The 18,744-nt window shown below is 38.2% G+C and overlaps 1 protein-coding gene across 3 annotated transcripts in view; it reads left to right on the top strand.

Annotated features, from left to right (window-relative positions):
* NELL1 (neural EGFL like 1) overlaps positions 1-18,744 on the top strand; it is a 297,795-nt gene that overhangs the window by 94,907 nt on the left and 184,144 nt on the right. For all 3 annotated transcript variants that reach the window (XM_039552597.1, XM_039552596.1, XM_039552595.1), the window contains exon 12: positions 864-992. In XM_039552597.1, the coding sequence (XP_039408531.1) occupies positions 864-992 (129 nt within the window). The remainder of the gene's footprint in view (positions 1-863; positions 993-18,744) is intronic.

Genomic DNA, 18,744 nt, shown 5'->3' with positions numbered 1-18,744 from the left:
TAGAGAAAATCCATAAAACATACACCAGTGGGGGGAGGAAAAAATTCTGTTGTCAGATTCTGTAAGTTATTTCTTAACTTCCAGTGGAGTACCTTTAAGAGATGAAGTTACAGTTACTTTTGCTTTAGACTTAAGCAGAGAAAGATGTTGACATGTCTCTGAGAAATATTGAAAATCAGAAAGAAAGAACTTCAGGCACTTGTACCTTTACAGAAGGAAGTGGGAAAGTTCATCCTGTTTTTAGAAATGACTCTATGGAATAAAAGACTCTGTTCACAAAGAAACTACTGAGAATTTGTGTGAAGGGAAAAGGAGACATTAATAAAAATTCTTCGTGATAGAACATGATGCATGGAATAATTATAAACTGTAGAAACAATCAAGCTGGTTTTGGATGACAGAATTACAAGGCAGTGTATGAGGTTGCTTTGACTACCGGTTCAGTTTTGTGCAGTGTCTCATTTTGGTCTACTAAAAGCACATGTGCTTATGTATAGTAAGAGAAATTTTTTGTGTTCCACTTCATTGTCCTTGTGATGTAAGTTAGCATTGCACTTCCTGACAGTCAGAGACTTAATGCTACGTGGGTTCAGTAGAACACTAATGAATTGTTGTTGCTTCCTGCTTTGGAGTTTCTTTTCTTCTGAATAAAACTAGTCATACAAATATCTTTTTGAAGAAAATGTCTTTTCTGAGAATGAATTGATGGAGAAATCCAAAAAGCCTGTATGCACCAATGAGGTTTAAGGAGAAAATTTGGAATGTGAAATGCCGAAGTTTTTGAGTGATACAGTGAATGCAAATATCTGAATATCTGAACTAAACATGTTTTAAAACTCTGTTGCATGTTTCTTGTATTTTAGGCCATAACTTCTGTGCAGAGGGACACAGGTGTGGTGAAAATTCAGAGTGCAAAAACTGGAACACAAAAGCTACTTGTGAATGCAAGAATGGTTATCTCTCTGTCCAAGGAGACTCTGCATATTGTGAAGGTAAACAAAATATTCAAAGACTGGTTCCCTGAACACCTTACTCAAAAACATAATATGAAATGAATGGTAGGTGAATGAATTTCATTGCAAAGTTCAGTTTCATGGTGGTGAATATCACAGGGACCTTTTTTGTTCATAAATGTGGACTGAAGATTACAAGTGGTGCTGGGCCACCCTGTCTATAGGTATATTTCATTGTTGCAGTTGTGTCTTTGCACACCACGGTCACGCTGTCAGGACAATTTTTAAAACACTGTTTTTCAGGCAGTAGCACCTGCCTTCTAAAATGCTTTTTAGAGAACAGTGATGTTATAAGATGCATTAATTTAGGAAGTGGAAATTCTGCAGGCATTTGTGAGAACGGTAAGTGTGAAGGAGTACAGAGGCTCGGATATAAAAATGATGACCTGCAGTCCTTCCTGAAGTACTTCTGTGGGAGAGGTACTTTACTGAAATGGTTTTCCTATGATACGTAGGAGACCTATTTCTGAGAAGATTGTAGCTGAGGTAGTTCTGTTCATGTGTTATGCCATCACAGGAATGAATGCAGTGGGGTATTATTCTCCTTTTTGTTTCTCTGTTTTCTAGAGATTGTTATTCAGAGCTGTGATGTACTTCTTAAAAAGTAAATTGATGATTCAATATATACCACATTCCTTCCTGCCTTTGGATTGTGGGTTGTTTTTTTTTTTTTAATACCCTTGTATGTCAGGCTGCAATATTAAATCTTTTGACCATCATAGGAAGTTTTTGAACTGCTCTGTAAAAAATATTTCCCTAGATTGTTTTTCCAATAGTGCTGGTGATGGAAGGGGATGGCATTTTTGACAAGCTGTTAAAATATAGCATAAGAATTGGAATACTGAGGGCTGAGGATGAAAGAATAAAAAAAGACATGTGTGAAAGGTGCTTAAATGATCCTGCATTCATAAAAAGGCTTTTTAGTATAAGCAAGTGAACAGGGTGTCTTGAAATAGCAGTTTATAAATGTGCTCAGTAAAGTGCAGCTTTAAATCTTATGGTATTTAGTCTTTTCTCTACAAACAAGAATTTGAATGGTCCTTTATATTCACTTTCAGTGCCTGGGAAAACAGTTCCCACATGTGTTCCTAAAGGTAGGCAGCAGATATATTGTGTATAGAGAGAAACTTTTTTGTACAAAAACCTGTAAGAAAACTGCTTTATAGGTACTACAAAGACTTGCTGCACATCAGAAGACAGGCTGTTTATCAGCTGTGATACATAATCCAGTATTAATTATTTGGGGTTTTTTTGCTGTTTTAAATAATGACAGTGCTTAGTGTTTTTATTTACCTAGACAAAGACTGTCCCTTTTCTCTTCTGTGGAAAAAATTTAAACATCTTGACCCAAGCAATTTTGGAGATATTGGCAGTACATTAGTGGTAGTGATGGTGGAAAAAAAGAGCTTTTTAAAAGAAATTAACAGGAATTGCAACATACATGGGTCTATGTTGCATAAATTTTTGGAAGGGCAAATTAAATCCCTGATTTCCATGTGCGTGCGTGAAACATGAGGCAACAGAACAAACAGCTGCTTTTGCTGCCTGAGACCTTGGGATGGATGAGAGTGTTGCTTTCTGCATGTTAGGAAATTATAAATTTGCTAGATGGAGTGTCATTCTCTGGAGGTAACACAGAATAGAGGCCCTTGAGCAAGGGGAGCTACAGACTGACAAATTGATTAGCCGAGAGGTGACTCAGCCCTGTGAAGAGCTTCCTTTCACTCCTCAGAACAGCTTTCTGCAAAGTTTCTTTTTATGCCTCTCTAACCTCATTCCTCTCATCTACGTGTTTAATCTGCTAAATAGAATAATTTCATAGTTGGCTGTACAATAGTCTCAAATGCGTGGTGGAGCTGTGATTTACACAAATGAGGAGAAAGGCCTGTATCTGAAGGTACAGTTCAGCAGAAGATTGATATAGTATAGGGGTGGATTTTATCTTTTGCTGTTCTGAATTTCTGTGTGTAAGAATTAAATACTCAAAACACCTGTGGAAGCAAGGAAGATCTCATGCTCAGCTGTAGTTCTGAATTTGTCTTTGCTAAGCCTTTAAACTTAAGACATGTAAGATTACCGTTTCCTTTGAAATGGAAGGTTAAATTATTTCAAACTCATGGGATGTGCTGGTAAGTGGCACCTTAGTTTAGGGTGCTCCAGATCATTAATTTGGAACTTTCCAAATTGCTCATCTCTTCCAGTGTGCTTGAAGTGGTTGTGCATGTGAATTGTGAAGGTATAGTATTATTTTACCTTACCTATGATTTTACTGTTTTTTCTGCTTGCTCTTATTTACACTCTTCTATCATGCTGGAGTTTGGTATCATTTTCATTTTGTATGATCTCTGAAGTATTGTGTTTGAGTCTGCTCTGCTTTTTGAAGTATTTGTCTCTTTTTTTTTAACTTTGCATATTCACATTGACAGGACAGTGGAAAAATAATTAAAAAGATTCTAACTTTTATTGGAGAATTGGCATCAACAAATTTTTAAAATAAATAATAAAAAACGGAGAGTCTTTTACTATTCATTCTCAGCAACTGCTTTTCAAGTACTTAAAAGCTTCTTAAGTCAAGATGTACATATAAGATAACCACTTATATGCATTCATTTTTGAAATAACAGAGATGTATTCAGGGAAGACAGTTTCTGAAAGGAAACAAGTAAATGAAGCTTGTAACAAATGAAGGAGATAACTGGAGATTCCTCTGTGTTCTATAAAAGCAAAGTATTTTATTTAAAAACAGAAAAGTTGGGTTTTTTCTGACATTTGGCTGCTTGTCTTGTGTATGTAAGACATAATTACAGCATTTGTATTTTGAAAAGAGATGTATAGAAACATTTTTATTAATCATGTGGTCTGAGGTTTACCTAGAGCTGTGGATACTTAGACACAAGTGTTGAACCGGTGTCCTCTTGTCACATATTCACGGATAAATCCTGGGACATGCAAGTAAGCTAGCCAAGTCCAAGGGCTGTGGGACTCAAACATCCCCATTGCAGCAGTGCGTGCACACTCACCGCTCTGGCATCTCAGGACGTGACATACGGGCACCTGCCTTGAGCTGTGGAAGCTGCATGTGTGTTAGTGCCACATGGGGCAGCAGTTTGTGGCAAAACCAGGACCAAAATGGGGAATTCATTTGGGTCTGCCTTACACTGATTGTTCCAGATGTGTTATGTGATGTGTGCAGCAGACATGCAAATACTTACTTACACACTTATGTACTTCTTCAAAGCTGAGAAACTCTGCAGTCTGTGGCTACGTTGCAAATAATAGGACAGTCTGCATATTGTGAACTAAGAGACAGGAAAGTGTCAGCACATGGAGAGTCTGAAGCCCAGAGATGATAAAGAAAGGAAAATGAAGCCTCCTCAGCTGAAAGCCAGGCTTGTTGCTAGCTAGCATGCTGATGCTCACTTTTTAGATGCTAACAGGCAAAGGGCCATCTCTTCTGAAAAGCATGTGGTGATTTTCTGCTATATATTTCATAGTGAAGAGGAAAGGAGTAATATTTCTCTGCCATATTTCAGCTCCCCATTCTTTATTACCTTCTTAGCTTGAAACATTTGCAGCCCCTTTCTACCTGCAAAGTTGTGTTGGTACAAAAGTGATTTTTATGTCATTGCTGTTGAGATCCCATCCATTGTGAGAACTGGTAAAATCTGAAATGGGATAGATACCACAGGACGAATGCATGCTTCTTCTCACTGGCAAGAGTGCATGGAACAAGAAAATTAGTATTAACCTTAGCCATCCTTTCTGCCCACTTACTTACGCCCCTGAGAAGCATCTAATGAAAGTGGTACAGTGGCATACCACAAGGTGTCTTGTCATGTTACACAGCATATGCTCAACCAGTGTCACCAGAGAATGGCCTGTGATATATAGGTGTCATATAAGAAAAGATCCATTGATTAAAGTGGACCTACAAGATGAATAATCTCATTTTATGATGAGATTGTATTTTTTCCCTGTATACCTGATTATGTTCTCTAGGATGATTCTTACATGACATGACCCTCACCTGACCCAGTGCTGCTACATCAGCTTAAAGAGTGATGAATGAAATACCTTAATATTTGTGAAAATTCATTCCATTTTTGAACTTGATAGAATGCTCTGGAAGCACACGTGACTTTCAGAAGGAACATGACTCAGTCGCTCTTTCCCTTCTGTGCTCTGAGCGTGTTACTTAATCTGTTGTTAACAAATTATTGCTCATTTCAAAAAAATGTCACATAAGCTCTGAAATGCTAGCCAAATTCAGAAAATCTGCCTACTTTGTGCTCTAAGGAAGAGTTATGATAATTTTACTGGGCTTGGCAGATTTTGGGAAGATGAAATAAAGACGAATGAAAGCTTAGGGAGAAAACTGAGTGCTCATTTTCCACTGAGCATAGATCCAAGCATGCAGCATGGGCACCTGGCAGAATGTCTGCTTGGTGTGCTTGAAATCTCAGGACTTTGTTGCTAGCTATTGTAAAAATAGCTAATTTCCTTGTGATCACATTTAATTTCCTTGTGATTTGCAAGTATGTTCCAGACACATACAGTAGTCTTTATTGCTTTCAGTTTCTTTTCCTTTGAACTTGATTCCAGATGTAGTCAGGAAATTCTTGACAGAAAGATAGGTACATAAATATATTGAAAATATCTGTTCTGAAGAGGCATTAGTGTAGGCTTGGTCAGAAAATGTTTATTTCCTGAAAGTCACTTAGCAAAAAAAATACAACAGAAAAAGAAGATGGGTTTTTTTCCCATTATTGCAGAAATCAGGAAAAATTAACCTTTTTAGATTAATGATTTAGTTCCAAATTCAAAGACATAACTATCAGAATGCTTTAGTGAAAATAAAGTTTAGATGGATTTTTTTCCCATTATTGCAGAAATCAGGAAAAAATAACCTTTTTAGATTAATGATTTAGTTCCAAATTCAAAGAAATAACTATCAGAATGCTTTAGTGAAAAAAAAAAGTTTACTTCTGTTGCAAAACATAGTGGAACAAAAAAATCTTTCATCATACAGTGTGGCTTCTGTTACGGTTTTGGAGATGAGAGAGCTTCATAAAGCTTACCTCTAGTATTTAATCCTTTGACTCATCACATCCTGTGCATAAATAGCTGTTCAGTGTGCAGAACTTTTCTCAAGCCGTTTGAACTGAAAAAGAATAAACCCAGTCCTGCGTATGGCCCTCAGAGTAGAAGTCTGCTGGCAATCCACTGAGTTTTCACAGCTGGTGTTTTTCTTGCTCTATAAAATAAGGTGAATTTTGTTGAGTTTTCCTCTCCTCCTCTGTAGTGATTTCACTGCAGCTGTTCTAATTTCACCACACTGTGGCTTGGGAGGTGACATTAACATTATGTGGTACCATATAAACCTTCTGTGTGGCAGTGATGTACAACTGTGGTTTTGGATGGTGTCCACTGACTTGACTCCTGGGTCAGCTTTTAATGATAATCCTTCTGCTTGCTGTACTCTCAGAAAACCTGCATCACAAGATGTCTGTTTCTTGCAGATGTTGTTCAGTGTGCTGTAATAAACTTCCATTCTCTGCTGCATAGGTGTGAAGATACAGATACATACACAGAACTGTGCATACTTCAGGTAATTTCATGAAGTTAAGGAGTTGGGACAAATACTGATGGTAAATGCACTGATTTTTTTCTCTATGCTGAAACCGTAGAAAAGGGGGAGGGCAGGAGAAGAATCTGAAAGTGTTACAGTCAAATCATCATCTCTGTTCCAACTGAAACACTGCCATTAATGTTGTCTTTGAGGCAAATTCCTCATGGAGATTTACAAAACAATACCCAAAACCACCTCTGCATGCCAAAAACCCCAAACAGCCCCTCCACCCCTGCCTTTTATAAACACATAATTTGATGCCAGGTTGCTTTTTTAAAAGTTCACATTTTCTTTGAAAGACACTTCTTAACCTACTTTTTAACATTTCAGTTACCTAACAGTGTCAAATTTAAACTTCTACAATGTATGTGATCCTATTTATCAGTGACAGTTGGTTTTCTTGGTGATACAAGACAAATAATACATTTGTCCTGTGTACTGTTTTCATAGAGAGAGACTTTTTATTTAAAATTATATCCTTAACCATCACATGAACTCAAATTAATCTTTTATAACATGATCAAAAGGTAGGCACTTGTCTGTCGGTGTCCTGGCTTTGTGGCTATGTGGACTTGAATAAATGAGACTACAGATTCCTTGTGCTATGAGCTGCTGGTGGAGGAGACTGAATTAAAACCAAAACAGACCCCTTCCCTCTCAAGTTCACTGGATGGTGGTAAATTCAAGGCAGAGATTATATTCTTGCCAGTGGACAGAAAGATTTCAAGCAAAATACTAAAATTTTTATCCTAAGAAGATTTAAGAGTTTTTTGGAAGGTGATGTTTGTGCCTTATATGGCTCTAGATAGATTATTTCTGTTATCAAAGCTGCTTTTATGTTTACAAGTTAATTAGTTCAAATTCATATTCCAACTACAGAAACCTGGAAAGTGGAACTATTTGCCATCCCCTGCAGTTCTTTTGGTGTAACGTCATGCTGAGATTTATATGAAAATAAATTCTAATTTCTAATAAGGTAACCATATGTTTTGGTGCTGTTGTAATAAAGTGTCATAAATAATTATGGCTCCTAAGGAATTCAGGCTTGCAACTGTCAGTTCTTATGTTAGTAACTCTCATATGAACAAATTATAATCATTGATTTTAAAGGAAAAAACATCCTCACCCCTTCAGGATGGCAATGAAAATCCTGCTCTGAGGCTGCTGAGATTTTTGTTTACATGAAGAGATTTGGGATCTTGTGTCCCCAAATCAATAAATGTTCTTACATGTTAGGGTTGCATTCTTCTGAAATTGTACAGGATATAATTTGATAGATGGATTAATGAAAACCCAGTGCCATGTTGTTGGCTACTAATCATAGTAGAACTGACTTAAAAGCTGACCAGTGGGAGAAAAAAGGCTATTGCATGTTCCTTCTGTGTCAGTGTAATTATCTTTTTCACTGTAATGACCATTTGTTGTGTGCAGACTGGAAGCTTCAGACAAAGTGTTTTAGAGAAACCCTTCTCTTTAGTCAGGAGGTGCAGAAAGGACCCCCTTGCTTTCAAAACTCCTCAGAGAGGAGTCTGGGTGCAGCTGGATCGAGGCTTAGCCGCAGACTTGGTCAGAGGTTTGAGTCTAAAGGATTTTGTAGGTGTAATTGAACCTTAGTATGATTTTGTTCCACAGGGTTAAGGATGGCAAACCAGATATATTTATATAAAAATAAGTGATTTATTTTGACAATGATTAGACTAAAAGTTCTCAATCAGAATTATTTACTACACAGTAAAGGCAGCTGTGATTACTAGTACAGTATAATGCACTATTTTTGAAGCAATATCAAAGGAATTATATTAAAGTTAGCAAAAGCAATTATTCAGTAGAGAATGATGTTACTCATCCATACCAATGGCCATGGGCAGATCCCTTTTGCTCACCCTGCAGGATGTCCCCACTCAAGGGAGGAGTCCCTGCACGCACTCCAAGGAGGGGTGTGTTAGAAGACCTTGCTGCTAAACAGTGGGATTGGGATTTTATAGGATGGAGTGTGAGTCATGTGTCTCCTGGCCAGCTGTGTCAGCTCAGCATCTTTACTTCTCAGTGGTATCACTGTTGGTTCCTTTATCAGGTACTTTACCAGGTCTGCCACATCTTCACCTCTCTGTCAGGAGGCTGGGATTTGGGACTGATGGGTCAGGCTGGTTTCAGCATTATTCAACACCAAAAGCAGCAAGAGACCCCTTCTCCTTTCACCACAGACAGCTCTGTAAACAGGGCACTGTTCCAGTTGTTTCACCCCCACTCCAGGCAGAGCATCCTGCTACACCCTTACAGCAAATTGTCCCCATAGCATGTTCCAGCAGTGAAAGAGGGAGAAATCCATACAATCAATGGGGATGTGTATGTCCTCCACCCTGTCAGCAGAAAGAGCTTTTGCTGGTCTTCACTCATTAAGCCCCTGTATTGATCCTGATATTTCCAAAATTCTTTTCTCAAATTATGATACAGTATAGCTCATGTCACATTCCTGCTGGCATCAATGAAACAGGGAAACATTTGAAAGGATTTTTTGTTGGAATTCTGGCGGTTTAAACCAGGTAAGTGCTTGCATCAAACATTTGGTAACAAAGGAAAGAAAAAAATCAGCATTGTTCTGCTAGTGATGATCAGAATTTTGCTTGTGTTTGAGCTGGACTGAAAAATACTGAGAAATGTTTGTATACAGTGAGGAGGTTTTGCTTGGACTTGAATAGAAGCCTCTTACCAGTACAAGTTGCTAAAAATTGTGTGCTTAGCTCTTAAAACTTAAGGGTTGAGGTGCTGAAGTTCTTTTTAAAAATCTGGAGCATAACTGGAATAGTTAAAAAAATAATGTGTGTGCATGTGTGTGTTTTTGTATATATGGAGAATGGAGTTTTCCCATTGCAGCCCTACAGCCTTTGGTTACCCAGGATCTGGCAGAGTTGCATCTCTCTCGAGGGTCTGTGAAGTCCAAAAGGGAGTTGGCATAGAAAACCTCCAATTAACTTCCAACCTAGTTTTTTTCTGATTCTGTCATCTTGACCTGCACTGGAGCACTGGAGGGTCATTTTAGATGCTGTTCAGTCTCTGTGGTTACCTTTTTCAGTGCTTGGGTGTGCAGAGAGGGCAATTATTTTGCATTGTTTAATGTCTTGAAATGAGGAAAAGAGAATGTCTTTTAGATGCTGGCACTGAACAGTTTTTCAGCTACTTTGAAAAAACTTGGTGTGTGGTTTTGATGCTCAATCTGTCTCTCTTTTACTCTTAAAGAACGATCTGGGGGCATGGAGTCCCTTTTCCAAATGGAAGTTCTCACAGCCATTTTACTGATAACACGCTGGACTGGGCTTGATTCTGACTGTGCAAAATTGTGTGTTGTAAATGATGTCATCTGCCTGCTTCAGAGCCTGTGCTGGCAATAGCAGAGCAACAGATCTGGTTTTGAGGCTGCCTAAATGTTGGCATGGGTGGGTCAGAAGAGGGAAACAAATGCACTTGTCCTACAGCAGGATCTGTTACAGGCTGAAAGGAACACCATCCACCCCCACAATTGTGAGAACATAAGAAAAAAACCTGATTTGCTGGAGAAGCCCATATGAAGGACATGGGGGACCCTGATCTGAGGCTAGGGAATGTAGAGACCAGAGGTAACAGATGCAGTGAAGTGAGTGTAGAAAATCACTTTGTTCAGGTTTGTGTATAGATGTTGGGGATCTTGGGAAAAAATAGCATTAAACTCCTTGGGAACTGTTCTCATTGCTATGTTGTCTCAAAGAAATTTTTTTTTAAATGCTTTTAAGCAGTTTCAGCTGCTAGGGTACAACAAGTGTGTCTGAGGCTCTGGTGCTTCCTGAGCAGATGCTGAGCCAGAAGTGACCCTGGGGACACTGTGGCACTTTGCTTGGCTGCGAGGCCACAGCACCCCATCTTGGGAGGAGGTAACTGATGTGGAGAGTGACACCTTTACAGAGAAGGTAAAAATGAAAGGTGAGGGCTTTGGGGAGCCAGGGGACTTACAGTGTGCAGGGTCTGTAATATAAGCCACAAATACAGCATCTTTGCTAGATCCAGGAAAGGACATCTAGCAGATATTCTGTGTTGACCAGTTGTATGATTAATCTTAAAGGATTTGCTCCACCTAAAGTTAGTTGCAGAAGAAAACTAACAAAAGGGCAACAAACCAAGCAATCACTCCTTTTCCCCCACAGTTGTTATGGAATTTTTTTTTTTTTTGAAACTACTGAAGGAAATTAGGATTTTATCCTTCAGTAGAAAAAAACCCAACAAACAAAACACCAAAACCAAATGGAATCTGGCTTATTATAAAAATATTTTTAAAAGTTATTTTTAATAGCAAATATGTTTTGCCCTTGGTGATAGCATAGCTGGAGGCTGCTCCAGTAAATATTAGCTATTGTCTTTTCCCTTATGTGAATATATTTTGTTTCCAGTAGAAGGTAAACAGAATTGGTTCTAAAAGTACAAGAGTCTCTAAACTCATGACCAATGTTAGTTTATACTGGCACATTTCCCCCTGCAAGATTTAGTAAGGAACTTACTGATTTGGTTCTGGGTATCTGAAGTTAACGTACATGTGAAAAACAAAGCACAGAAGTTAAGACATTATTGGAGAAGGCATTATTGCTAACCTCAGGCTTTGCTACATGGTTTGCTCTCTACTCCTTTTTTACTATTTCAGCATGCATATTTTTCATCCTTGACCAATATTTCTCCTTACAGCTTCTGTTCAGATAATTTGGAACTGAGTTGTATGCTGATGGTGCAGGCCATGTCTGTATTTAGTGCAATCTATTCTGAATTTATTAAAAGTCATTGAGCTTTTGACATTACCCAGATGTAGCAGGGATACACTGGTGTATAACAATTTTAATATATTTAGACAATTTTAGACAACAAATTTAATATATACAGACATGCTTCTTTTACATATTTGTATCAACTTTTATTTTCAAATAAAAATTCAATTACTTGGGGTCTTTTTTCAGTGCAATTCATTTATGGAAACACATTTATAGATTTAGTTAAGCAAAACAACAACGTATTATTTGTTGTGTTGCATGAAGAGCTGTTTGAATTGAAACTAAAAATAAGGCTCCTTTTTTCCACTTGCATTGTTCTAGTAAGAAGAGGAAGCTGGGCCCTCTTGTATGTAAGATCTGTGTGTTTACTGGTGTGTATCTGTGCAGGTTTGTCTGGGTTGGTTTACTGCCTGGAAGCTGGGATAATAGTGTTAGCAGCATCCTTTGTTGTTTTGCCAGAGTATTGTGAAGATTACTGGATGCAGGTACTTTATGAGGAACAGCACAATAATACCACAAAATCAGCTGAAGTAAGTTTAGAAAAGTAATCAAACTGCTTACATAGCAAGAAATAAGTTGTTGGGTTTTTTCCCAGTTTTATTTTCTAAATGTTATTGACAGCTGAGGGGAGACATTCTATAAAATATTCATGTACATATTTAATTTTTAGAAAGAGAATTCCTCTTAGTCTGTAAGATTTTTGACAGACAAATCAATTTCATTTAGGTAGGTAGCTGCCGCTAAAAAATCTCTCAAAAATGTATTTTTCTAATACATCTACCTCTGTTTAATGATCTGCTTCTGTGTGCGTGTATCTTTTTGGAGGCTGGTAAAAAGAGTTATAAAAAAAGTTGAAGTGAGACTTTGATTTAAATAATTGAAATCCGTACAAATGTATGTACAGTATCTACAAAGCTAATCCTTATATTGATGTTAGTTTCCTGTTGATTTGCTGACTCTTACAATAGTTTTAGTATTCAGGGTTTTTTCAAAAAAACATACCTTCTCATTTTTCCAGTTGTTCTTCATGTCTAAAGAGTAAATTTCAAAATACCTTTTGGGTGCTCACTAGAAAATTTTTCAGTGTCTGTCCTTATCACTTTCTTTTCATTTTTAATTTTCATTTCTAAATTAGACATCTTAGTTTTCCTTTCTGCTATGGATATTTTCTGATTAATTGCATTATATTAACCCAATTTTTTATTGCTTCTCTTGAAGATGTTTGCTGTGTTTATATCTTGTGTTGTGTTTATATCTTGTCCTGACCTCACTTGCTGAAGCTGTGTATGCCTCATATGCATGAGGCATATAATATATCCCTGTAGGGATCACTGTGTTTAGTTGTAGAAAATTAATTTCTCTCCACTTACAGGCTTAAGAAAATGCTTGAAAATAATTAGGATAAAATTGGCAGTGCAAAAATGCAAGCTCCTTTTTGTATCTCATCTTCCTTAGGATTGTTTACGTCTCAGTGTTAGTATTTTGTTTCCATAATTCTTATGGCTTAATGTTTTCCCTTCAAGCTTTCACCAGAGGAGGTGTTTGTATGTCTTGGTAGCTGTTAGTGCTGAGATGACTGTGTGAATACATTTCACATCTTCAGACCCAAATGTGAGTTGGAGTTAGCTCAGAGACATGCTGTGTTTTGCAAGAGAGAACATCCAACTTGCAAAGAGTTTGCACTGAAAAATCCCTGGCTGCCTTGGGGCTGGTTCTAGGCATAGGCACAGCAGGTGATTTCCTGGGGCAGCAGACCTGCATGGGGCAGGTTGGCCACGTGCTCCCTCTGCTTTCCCTGTGCTGGAGCCCAGAGCTCAGTGCCTAGTGGTGCTCCTGCTTCCCAGGGAGGAGATCATTAAGTAAGACCTGCCATTGTGGCAGGTGTTCAAGAAGTAGCTGTTGCCCTTCCCACTTTTTCTGTTCCCTCAGGAGAAGATCACTGAGGGTTTTGTTTCTAACTTTTGAGTCCCCCATCCATAAGGCAGTAAAACAGTTTTGTGCAGAGTTGATTCAGTGCTTCCCAGTGTCAGCACTGTATTGTTGGTTGGCTTATGTGAGGATGCCATGGCAGCCTGAGTTTGTTGCTGATGCATTCGCACCTCCAGGAGTAGGAATGATCCTGATTAATTTTTCTCCACAAAGCTCTTCCTCACCACTAGAATGTGGGCATTGTTTTCCACTGTGAGTTTCTTAGGCAAGAGGAATTTTGCCATACTTACATGAACTTGTATTGTCACTTAAATGACAAAATAGAAAACTGGGCAAGCCTGTGAGAAGATGAAGATCATTGTTGGATACTGGAATTTGTGTAACCAACAACTGGGCTGGTTCAGACTCTTAAGACACCACTCATAGAGGTGCCAGGTTCTTGCATGTGAGTTATTTTTCAGTTAAGCACTTTGTTTAGCTGGAATTATATAATATCTGTTTAAGAACCACTGTTTTGGTCATGGAATGTTTCCTCCATTTACTTGGGCACAAGTGACATTAACCTTTGAAGGTCAGGCTGTCTGCTCTGTTCTGGAGGGTTTTTTACCCCATTACCCCTTCGGTGACTTTATTTGCTTTTCAACTTTCAGTCTAGTTAGCTCAATCAGTGCTGTTGTAAAAAGGTCAGTGGCAAACTGAAGTGAATCCAGTTTGTGGAAGAATGTAAGGCACAATTTCTAGTCGCTCTTTTCTATGAGAATCAATTCAGAGCCTGACGCTGCCACTGTGTGTGGTTTTCATCTGAAGATTTTTCTGTACAAACAACAATGTCAGATTTGGCAAAAACGTGACCTGCCTCGTGGCTGGTGGGGCAGCTGATGCTTGACAACACTGGAGCTGCAGTGCATCAGCATCCTTTTTAGCAATTAGAACTGTGCTAATTTTAAATAAAAGGCTATAGAACATTGAATCTTAGGAAGATGGAAAGCTTTTGCCAAACACTGTTTTGGTTGTCAGGAGTACCTAGCTTTGCGTTTTGGGTACACCAGGAAATTGTCAGCTCAGTCTGAGAGCTAACAGATTGTGCCAGTTGTTTCTTGGTTAGGTACTGGCATTACTGGATACTCAATAATGTGCAGCAGATGATGAATTTGGAGGTGAGCTGAACCATCCTCTCTCATTAAGCATTTGGAAACAAATGAATTTTAGTTTCAGATGAATAGAATTTCTTTTCCTTATTTAACACAATATAAACAACTGGAGCTTGATTATATCTATTTTGCAATTCACATAAATCTTGAAATGAATTAATGAGGAACATGGAAAAGAGGATGGCATCTTGGACACAGGAATATAATCAATGTATATTCCCCTGAGCTGTATCTGTTTTGTGCTAAGTTCCCATTGATTTTGTAAACATTTTAGTGTTAGCCATAATCCCCTTTGAATATAAATCATTCCCTGTTAGTTTCTCCTGTCTTTTAATTAATTCTGAACTGACTGGCTTGAGAACTCTTCCTTCAATATTACTACTAAACTTGGTAAATTCTCCCTTATTTTCTCCACAGCCTTACTCTGACCCCTGTGAAATCTGTAGGCATATAGAATTCCTGAGAACTGGTGAAGCTTAGAAAATCTGAGGCAGCCAGAAAGTGCCAAAATTAGAGACTACAAGAAAATCAGAAGTCTTGAGGGAAAACCAACTGATTTTGTAGTAAATTATTTTCTCCATTTGAATTTTTTTGAGTTCCTTTTACAGGTGATAAGACCCTATCCTTCAAAAGAAAAAGGAGACTGAAATGTTGCTTCTGAGACTGGAGAGTTGGGACAGGGGCCTTATACCCTCATTCGGGTTTAAGGACACAGGGAACATGAGCTTTCTATTCTCTTTTCAAATGAATTAGTTGGAAAAAAATGTTTTGGGGAAAAAAATTTTGGTTGATTGGTAGAATTTCTTGGTTTCAGTCTTGGAAAAGTATTACTTAAAGAGATGATACTGAAATCGTTTCATCGTGACATAAAAATAAGTATCCTACAAGTAGCAAAAAAGCTGGCACTGTTATTTCTTGAAAAATACATATATTGCAGTAGCGGGTATTTTGTCCTGTAGAGTAAAAGACTGTATCATCAGGTAAACTGTTTGGAGCTACAGGGGATAAACTGAGTTAGGAATGTTGTATGTGCAGCAACATCAGACACTCTTCTTTGATATTGCTGCTCCAGGGTGGGGAGGAATTTTGTTTGAAATTACATCGCTTTCAACTTAAATACTTTATTTTCACTAATCCTGACGTGTCAATGGAGGTTGGCTCATCATCCATCCAGTAGGCAAAATTCCAGAATTCTCATGATTCTCTTGTGTAGACATCAATTCTTCCTGATCGTTTCCCAAAGAGCCTGTTCCATAGATGACAGTCTTGTGTAATACCACATGACACCCCAACATTAGTAGCAATAATAATACAAGCAGTAAAATAACTTTGGATCTAGTCTAACTCTACTGCAGTAGGTAGGATACTGTATTGTATTTTTGGACAGGATTTTTCAATGGTCATAACTCTTGGAAATCAAACCTGCTCCTTACAGAATAAGATGAGGCATTGCTTCTTTTTGACACTCTGTCTTTAAATTGCAATTTTATAATATTGCCCATTTTGATAATTGGTCTATTCATATTTGGGTACCAAGATTCTTTCTGAAATGGAAAAGACGGAGAGTTGAGAATTCTTTAAATAGCTGATCAACGTTTCCCTGCCTCCCCCGCCAAATTTCTAAATCCACTTTTGCATAGGTAGAGAGCTTGTGAGCTGGAGGTTACTATTTCACTATGTATTGCTTGTCTAAGACAGCAGTTGGACTTGATGATCTTAAAGGTCTTTCCCTGCTTAAACGAGTCTATGACTGATATTTAACCGTGGAGGTTGTCTTGAGTGGCATGTGAATAGTGAGATGTAAGGATGAGGATAAATGAGAGAGTATGATCAGTCATTGTTCCTCACAGTTTGTGTTGTGCATTTCCATTTAATGATTGCAAGTATCTCTCAACAAGTTTCCTGTGTTTCCCTCATCACCTTTTTACCCCCATAAAAGAATGAGTGATGTTTATTCATTACCAGGAAGCCACTTTGTTGTGATTAGGAGCAATTTTGGAGGATGTTAATAATGTGAAGGTACCACAGAAGTGTTCTAAGCTTTGATTATGTGAGTTGCTTGTTTATGGAAAGAAGCATCGTCCATAGCTGTGTGTGTGCTAATACATATTTATACACGAGTGTATTTTAGATGTTAGCTACATCTGTACCTTTAGGCTGTTCTTTAGTCTATTGTAATCATGTTACAATAATTAAAACATCAGAGGAACAAACAAACAAAACCTCATTTTAGTGCAATGGGGCTTATGATGCCTGACAGATAGAAGTAATTAATTTTTTCCATGAAAATCATACAATAGGAATGCTATCAAAACAGCACTAGCCGAACTGTGCATTGAGGAGGCAATAATTGAACTTGAACTGCATGGAATGTACTGATACAGGACATACTTGGATTTTTTTGTTTGTTCCTTTCTGGTATTTTGTTGTACTAAGAGGCTGCATTATTTGAGCAAAGCTTGGTTACTCATGCATAGCTTACTAAATTCTCATTTACTGTAAATAGTATCTTTCCTTTCAAAAGGTGCCAGTCCTGTGTTTTTCTAAATGTCTCATCAAATTTGATGCAAACTTCAGGCTCTCACTGTGGGATTGATTCTTGTTACTTGTTTGGAGAGGTTAGCTGTGTAGTAAAGTAAAAATAAAAAACCACTTTTTTACTTTTTCAATAGGCTTCTTGATTTTTGCTGAGATTTCTGAGCACTTTACTGCACCCTGTGATCAGCATATGTTTTCTCTGAAGCTTAGACCAGCAGTTTTAGTTGCTGGCACTAGAACTGGAAGTCAATAGTTAAATACTCAGAGTTTGACTGTGCTTGCCATGCTGCCTCTGGCTCGGTCTGGTGTGAGCGATGGAGAGCTATTTACAAGTGGTTTAAACGCAGTATGGGTACTTTCCCAAGCCTTTTATAATTTTTTTTCCATTATCTGTGCATTGACATTTTTTCTAATGTCTTACTGCTCAAAGTTACTGAAAAGGCTTCCTGGTCTGACTGTGGGCTCCTGAAATTCCCCTTGGAGTGGAAGCAGAACTCAGTGTGGGCCCACAAAAGCAGCAGCTGACCTCTGGGGTGCAGCATTGTTGGGTTGCTGCAGTTCCCTGCATGCTGGATCCCAAGAATGCGTCTCCCAGGGCACCAGGAGTCAACTTCACAAAGCAGTAATGATCCAGAGACTTGTCCATTGCCACAGGGGCAGGAGCAGTGCTCACAACCAACAGATAAAAATCCCATCTCTACTGTTGGCAAAGTAGATGAAATAGATGATATGTTTTCACAAAAGAAAACTATACTTGAGGGTGTAATTGGCCACTGCAGGCATTAAGCAGAAGACAAAAAATTAAGTGAACACTCCATGAGCATGACTCTTTTAAGTCAGTAAGGCAGACTTAATTCAAGTTACCTGAGATTTATTATGGCACTTTAAATGACAGCAATCTTCACATCTCAGGTGGCAGCCTGGGTCATTGAATGTTGGTTTGAACTTACAAGTCATGACAGATTGCTTTTGAGGTCAGCAAATGTTTTCTTTTTTAAAGTGAGAATGCATTCTATAAGAAGAAATTTATTAAAATCATAAGAGGACGTGTCTAATGAAAACTTCCTGATGGGGCAGTTGGAATTAAGTAATCCTCAATTATGTTTTATGTTCCTTCCCCTCATCATCACTGTGTTATTCCAATGTTTTGAAATATGTGGGTCTGGATTTAAAAAAAAAAACCAAACTTCTGCAAAAGTGTTTTTAGGATCCTCAGCTAATCAATCTCTGTTTTTGTTTCTCGAGGGGATGAAGGAGCTCACAGCTCCTTTAGGACCAAACCCTTTGATTCTTGTGAAAGTTGCCATGTAGTTGGGTGAAAACATGCTATGTGAAAAGGAGAAAATAGTTAAGTTTTTCTTGTGTACATAAGTGCACCGGTTTCAGCAGGGTATGAAAGCAAGCACAGTGGAAAGAAAATAAACAGTTCTCTTGTTAGAGAGACCAGCTGTCAGTTCTTCTCTGTTTGCCATTGGCCTTACAAGGGAAATCTCACTATCTCCTGATGAATCCCTTTTGTGAGCAAACTTAAGATGTTTCGTATTTCACCTGCAGATGAGTTTGCTCTGATTGTTGGGATGGTGGCCAGGGAAATGGCAGTGTGAATCCTCTAAAGTGGAGGAGCGATCTGGGTGCTCAATGTGTCAGAACACATTTAATGGTTGGGCTGTTGCACAAAGGGAAGAAGCTGTTTCTTT

The sequence above is a fragment of the Corvus cornix genome, chromosome 5 (genome assembly GCF_000738735.6).
Source record: "Corvus cornix cornix isolate S_Up_H32 chromosome 5, ASM73873v5, whole genome shotgun sequence".
NCBI lineage: Eukaryota > Metazoa > Chordata > Aves > Passeriformes > Corvidae > Corvus > Corvus cornix.
This window is presented reverse-complemented; position numbering and strand designations above follow the sequence as displayed.